The 7,193-nt window shown below is 41.2% G+C and overlaps 1 protein-coding gene across 1 annotated transcript in view; it reads left to right on the top strand.

The window, feature by feature from the left end:
- The first annotated feature begins 2,967 nt into the window (after window positions 1-2,967).
- Window positions 2,968-7,193, top strand: part of LOC104496745 (oxidoreductase NAD-binding domain-containing protein 1-like) — a 5,038-nt gene continuing 812 nt past the window's right edge. Inside the window, exons 1-2 of the mRNA XM_010139908.1 lie at window positions 2,968-3,098; window positions 3,371-3,434. Coding sequence (XP_010138210.1) covers window positions 2,968-3,098; window positions 3,371-3,434 — 195 coding nt within the window. The remainder of the gene's footprint in view (window positions 3,099-3,370; window positions 3,435-7,193) is intronic.

The raw sequence follows: 7,193 nt of genomic DNA, 5'->3' as shown, positions 1-7,193 counted from the left end.
TGATGGCCCGTCCCAGGGGGATCTTCGCCCCTGAGACCGGCGTTGTAGCTGCTACAGCACCATGGGGCTGGCATTTGTTTTGTTCTCAGTACTGCCCGTTGGTGTTCAGCTGTTGGTTGTTTGGAGGGTGCTTTGTTTAAGAGTTTCATGTGTAGAACTAAAGGTATTTGTTTCCTAAAGCGGCGGAAGTGTAAATGAGAATGGGGCTGTCAGCCTTAGCAACCGAATTAACCCGAACGCATCGAATAAGCAGTCGAGAGCCTTTGTAGTGGGCTTTAGAGTAGTCAGGCCACTTGTTTTACCAGCAGGTGTCGCTATCCTTACTAGCAACTAGTTGCAGAAGGGTTTTTGAAGGATATGAGGTGATGAACTGAAATTACAAAAAAATAATAATTAAGTCTTTATTCTCAGTCCTTGGCCTCTGAAGCAGATGTCAGATTTTATGTGGTTCATTGTGATTTAATTAATGTCACAGCTGTTGGTATAAACAGCTTATGCCAGAATGTCCCCTTTGAATGAGCTAATGTGGTAGAGTGAAACGCTCAAAAAAGTGAATCAGAAAGCCAGAAGCCCCTAAAAGGAGATGTAGCTGGCTATGACCAAGATATGCTATCTGAAAGTCCCCATATCATCAAATGGTCTCATGAATTTGAGTAACTCAATGATTTTTGAGCAGTCTGTGTTTACAGACTGAGTGCAAAGGAATGTGACTTTTGCACTTAGAGGTGTACTTCGTTATCAATGGCTTCTACACATTTGCATGCAGAAGGTGCTGAAGTACCTTTTAAGAGGAGTACTCTGTATATACTGTGGCAAAAAAGTAAAGTAAATTTGCTCACTGGTGGTAGAAGAGTTTGGAATAATTCCGGTTTGGAAAGTTGCAAGCTGCTGTGGAATTAAATGGTAAAAACCTGTTGAAAATCATGGACAGTCAAAAGCTGCAGGAAGTATTTCCTACGCTTGAAAGTGGCATTTTGAGTAGTTACAGTAAATGTATTCCATTTCTGAACAGCCTAATTTATCAAGCTCTGCTTCCCATTTGTACCAGATGACAAACAGGACAAATTGATAAGTGACCAGCCAGCACAGCTGTTAGTGAAAGCCTAGGGAGTAGAGGGCTGATTAGTTAAACAAGCTGAATTGTTGCCATTGCGAAGGACTCAAAATAAAAAACAGAAACATTTTGAAAATAAATTACATGCTTGAAAAGAAGGAAGGAAAGTAGTTTTAAATGGAAGTGAAAGACAGAATGCTTTAAAGAAGCCATGGACCCCATCATAGAAATAATACAATGTGATAGGTGATACTAATATGATAATTATGCTAATCCTTTTTAGGAATTAGATTCACAAGCAGTGGGAAATACCTCTTGCCTCACTACGAACCTGTTCCTACGCTTTGTAAATGGAGGTTATTTCTGACTTGTTCTGAGTGTTGTTCACGTCCATTTATCTTTCTCTGTAGCTCCGCTTGAGTATGCAGTTCTGAAGCTCTGTACCACGCTTCTCCTGTAGTGCATGTAAGCGTCTGCTTCTTGCTTAACTGTTTAGAGATGTCAGTATTATGTAGGGTGTATGAAAGTATGAGGGTGTTTTTAAATAAGCCTGTAAACAAACAGTTTTATTTAATGTTTATACATTTTTCTAACCAGAACCCTTTCTTCACCAATAGGAAGGGAATGCATCTTCAGTGTTTGATCTTCTTTCAAACATAAATGTTACTTGAGCATTTAGAATCACAGCTATTACGCCTGGAAGGGACTTCAGAGGCTCATCTAGTCAAATCTCTTGCTTGGAGCAGGACAGTTGCTAGCACCAGTCCCAGGTGTAGACTTTGTACTTCTTTAAGTTCATGAGGTTTCTGTTTTCCAGTCATGCAGTTTCTCAGTGCCCCTTTAAAGTGGAGCTCTGCCATTCAGCGTGTCAGCATGTCATCGCTCTGACTTAGGATCATCCACAGGTTCCCTGATGGTACATTCTGTCTCATCATCCAAGTTATTGATAAATGTATTGAACTATATCAGCCTCAGTATCAACCCCAGGGTGCTCCTACTGTTACTAGCCATCAGCTGAAGCAACCCAAAGCTGTCAGGTTTTTAATTCTGTCTGCTCAGCCAGTTTTCAGCCACTCCCAACAATCCACCTGGCCTGAGCTTTCTCACATGTATGCTCTGGGAGGTGGTGTCAAAAGCCATGCAGCAGTCAAGGTGTATTGTATCTGCTGCTGTCCCCTTAGCTGTGTGACCAGACATTTCATCGCAGCAGGTGTTTGGATTTATCCAGCATAATTTGCCCTTGGTAAATCTGTGCTGAAACTCCCTGACTACATTCTTAGCTTTCGTGCAGCTGTGAGGACAAGCTCATTTCAGAGACTGAGGTGATGCTGACTGGACATAGGCACTGCTTCTTGCCGCTGTTAAAAATGACTGTGCATTAGTCTTTTTCCGGTCAATTTGAGACTTTCTCTGATAACTGTTTGTCGTAGGTAATAGACAGTTGGCTCACAAGCATGTCAGCTGCGTCTCTTAGCAACCTTGAGTGTATCCCATCTGGCTCTTTACGTTTGAAAACATCCAGCTCCTCTAAGCAGTTGCTGGCCCCCCTCCTACTACCCCTCTCCTTCCCAAACGCTACTGGTACTAGCAGAGGTCTGGGTGCAGGCTTTGCCTGTGAAGACTGAGGCAAAAAAGATGTTGAGTAATTCAGCCTTTTCCATGTTATCTGTGACAAGGTTGCCTTTCCTCTTTGATGGATGCACGTTTTCATTTATTTCTGATACTTCCGTACTTCTTAAATTTGTTCTCTTACCCTCTATGTCTGTTGCTAGTCTTAACTCCTGCTGAGCTGTGGCCTTTCTGATTTAATGGAAATAAAGGGTGAAAACAAGCCATGTTAAACAGCGAGTATTTTATTTAACAAACATATGAATTTTTCAGGAGCTCATGATTCTGAAGACAGCCCAGTCATCATGGCTCATGCTACCATTTATGTGGGGTTTACTGTTCCTCAATTACTGAGAGGTGCTAGAGGAATTTTCCCCACTCGTTCTGCATTGGTGCTGTTGAGACACTCTGCTTTTTGTTACTGCACAGCGAACGGGTAGGTTATCCACATACAAAAGCTTCCTTTTTGATTTTTTTTTTGAGAGTGTCATGGTAACACTGTCAAAATGAAGCTGGCAAATTATTACATATCTATAAATGCTCATTTAACTCGCAATTATGTATTTATGTTTAATTCTCATTTAGATTTATGTCATCTGTAGTCTGGATTACAATGGTAAATTGTTATGTTAATATAAATTCATATAAGTAAGGGACAGTAGCACAGCTGTCAAAATGACAATTATCTTTGTTTGCTTTTTGTCGCAGAACAATAAAATCAAAAAGGAAAATGGATCATCTAGAGAGGACAGCAAATAATTTTCGCCAGGAGGTTAGTGTTCTGTTCTTTAGGATGCAAGGGGTTTTTTTCTGGTGCGAAGAAACTGGATAATTATTAAGCTTCATTTTTTCTTCTACTGGAGTCTGTTTTCATTCTTTTTCTCCTCATTTTTCATATTTGATATTTTGTAAAATAAGTGTATTTTGTCGTCAATGGGTGAAATATGAGTAATAAAAATTGTCAGTGACATGATGCTGTTTATGTTGGGCAAGAAATTTAATAGAATTCTGGATTAGGAATACAGATTATGATATGAATGAAAGCACATGGGTACCCATCATCTCTCTACGGGATTCTCAGATTTTTACAGATTTCTGCAGTTCTGGTTCAAATTTGAGATTAAAAAAATGTGGGAAATGCCCATCTATAACATAGGAGGTAAGAAGGGAGAGGTGATAGATAGTTGTGAAAGGGATCTTAGTTTGTATCAATGTTAATTCACAAGTACAAGGAAGGAAGAGCATCGTTCTCCATCAAAATCCAGAAATACTTATTCTGGATCTCAGTTTTGTACAGTGAGGATTCTTTTTCATAATGTTCAGAGGTGAACATACTCTTGTACCATACCCCCTGCAGTGCTACAGGCTTGGGGAGTAGTGGCTGGAAAGATGCCAGGCAGTAAAGGACCTGGGCGTGTTGGTCGACAGTTGGCTGAATGTGGGCCAGCAGTGTGCCCAGGTGGCCGAGAAGGCCAATGGCATCCTGTCCTGTATCAGTAACAGTGTGGCCAGCAGGACAAGGGGAGTGATTGTCCCTCTGTACTTGGTGCTGGTGAGGCTGCATCTCAAATACTGCATTCAGTTTTGGGCCCCTCACTACAAGAAGGACATTGAGGTGTTGGAGCATGTCTAGAGAAGGGCAACAAAGCTGGTGAAGGGTCTGGAGAGCAGGTCTTATGAGCAGTGGCTGAGGGAACTGGGGTTGTTTAGTCTGGAGAAGGGGTGACCTCATCACTCTCTACAGTTACCTGAAAGGAAGTTGTAGCGAGGTGGGTGTTTGTCTTTTCTCCCAAGTCACAAGTGATAGGATGAGAGGAAATGGCCTGAAATTGCACCTGGGAGACCTTATTGCTCTCTAGAACTACTGGAAAGGAGATTGTAGTGAGGTGGGGGTTGGTCTCTTCCCTGTGATAAGTGATAGGACAAGAGGTAACGGCCTCAAGTTTCACCAGGGGAGATTTAGGTTTGATATCAGGAAATCTTTCTTTACCGAGACGGTTGTGAAGCTTTGGAACAGGCTGCCCAGAGAGGTGGCGGAGTCCCCATCCCTGGAGGTGTTTTAAAAGATGTGTAGATGTGGTGCTGAGGGACATGGTTTAGTGGTGATTTGGCAGTGCTGGGTTAATGGTTGGATTTTAGGATCTTAAAGATCCTTTCCAACCGAAGCGATTCTATTATTCTATGACTGTGTTTCATATACATGTTTCTGTAATTAGCTAAAGTAGATGTTTTGGAGTTTTTAGGTGCTGGGAGAATATGACTTCACTTTTCAAAAATGTTTCACTAGTGAAGCAATTCTTCATTTTTCTTAGACTTTTCAGAAGAAGTAGTGCACTTTTTTACTGAAAAATCCCATCTTTAATTCCCAGGAGCTGGGAAATGGTACCCAGTTTTTCTGCATTCTTTACTAAGCTTCTCTTAGTCTTGTGTAGCCACTCATGACAGGCCAGTCTTGCATGTGTCACACATGTGACAAACTATATCCTCCGACATACTAGACAGATGTCAATGTGCGTGTGCATACGTGATTTAGTCCTCTGCTAGGTTTTGCCCTAACTGCAGTTGAGAATAAGTCACAGGCCAAGTGAATTCTTGAAAGGAAGGGGGTGGAGGGCATGTATAGGTAACCCCCCAAACCCGGGGAGTCAGCACCTGTGACATGGGCTGTAGGTGGATGAGGTGAATGCAGCTGCCTTCTGCCTGTTAGCAGAGCTGTCAGGGTGTGAGCCAGCTTTGGGAACTGTGTCTCTCTGGGCTATGCCTCAGCTACTCACACCTCAGGTCAGCTCTTGCTTGAGTGCAGATTAGCCTTGTTTGTGAACGTAGAGCTGCTCAGGCGAGCCCGGTTTATGCTCTATTAACGCGTGGAGAAAGTGAGTGTAGACAGGTACAGACAGATGCATGTGCTTGTTTTCTTCTAATGTAGAAAAAATGATTGCCCCTCTTTTGAGTTTTGCAACTGCAATTTTTTATCTTGGATATTTCTGTTTGCTTGGCTTGCTCTGCTCATCATATAAATGCTGGGTAGGTAGAAGATACATGGAAAACGGATCCTAATGAGGTGTTGAAAGCTCTGAGGTGGTACAAGGAGCTGCGTAAGGCCTGAGGAAGAGAAGAAAGCTGTATGGGCAAGGTGAAAGAGCAGGGCTCAGATCCTCTGCGTATCAGAGAATGACGCTGTTTCTTTCTAATGCTTGATTTATTCTTTGTTACTTTATTTCTGACCACTTTAAAATCAGTTTATTTTAAACCCTCTGCTTGGTTTTAAATTCCGTGTAATCAGCAGTTGGCCTCCCTCAGTCTGTATTGCCTTATTTGGCCACTTCAGTCCTGTGGAAAGATGAAAGAATCATAGGTCTGTGTTGCATTAGTGTGCATGCCACACAATATCGCCTGCTGCAAGAGTGGTAATGAGAAGGACCAGGGCAAGAAAAGGTGCCTAACGCTTTCTGGAAATACAGTGGCAAAGTCTGGAGTCTAGTGCCAGCCTCCTTCTTACTGCAGGCTTGCTCTAGGCCCGTTGGATAGTCTTGTGATGGTAGAAATTACTGGTTGAATATCTTTGATCACCCTGACTCAAATTCAGTTTATGTAATAACTTTAAACTTGGTTTAAAGTTATAAAATTAAATTTAAAATTTTATATTACTGAATTAAAAAACTGTCAGATGACTCAGCCAAAGAACAAATTAGCGAGTGCACCAAAGAGTAAAGAAGGGAATGGAGAAGATCCAACTTAATGTTCATTTTCTGCACTTAAGGTTTCTCCATCAGAAGAGTCATTTAAGTCATGTGTCTGATGTTTCTCTTGTTAACTTAGAGGGGTTGCATTCCCCATTTGATACTGTCTGCTGAAGTGGAAAAGAAATGTGTGCTACCTTCTTTTAAATTGGCAAATGTCCTGCTGTGTAATAGGACAGTGGACATGCTCACATGTTGCATTATGAGTAAATTAATTTCCTGCCATATGTTTTAAATTAGTTGCTTAAATAGCAACTTTAAAATAGTTGCTTAAACTTTTTTTGATCTGTTTGATCTTATACAAATTAGAAATTACGTAGAGTTGTGGTGGTATTACTATTATTTCCTATTGTGGTAAATGATGTCAGCATTTTTAACAGAGTAAAATCTGTGTATTGACTTGTGTGGAAAATATTTAGGACATTACTCTCTTTGCAGAGGAAACAGGTTAATAATTGTAACTCTGAAGAGGAAAGGCAGGGAGAGGTGGGGATGAAAAGCCATGTTACACTGATGGACGTCTAAATGGGAAGCTCCTCCACAGTGGTCCTGTTGAAAAATCTGTTTTTCATTTAGAAAATCACTATTTTTCGTATTTTGTTTTAATTTCCTTGAAAGTCATATGGCTTTTACATCCCCTCATATCTGATTGCCAGACAAAACCTCTTCTGTTAACCAGCAGTGAATGCTTGTGTTGCAGTTTACTCATTGTTTATAGGTCACGTGTGTGGTGAAACGGGTATGTGTCTAAAAGCAGCAGTATAAGACTTGTTGGTTTTCTTTCATTAATG

This window comes from Buceros rhinoceros, unplaced genomic scaffold (assembly GCF_000710305.1).
Source record: "Buceros rhinoceros silvestris isolate BGI_N320 unplaced genomic scaffold, ASM71030v1 scaffold27727, whole genome shotgun sequence".
Classification (NCBI taxonomy): Eukaryota; Metazoa; Chordata; class Aves; order Bucerotiformes; family Bucerotidae; genus Buceros; species Buceros rhinoceros.
This window is presented reverse-complemented; position numbering and strand designations above follow the sequence as displayed.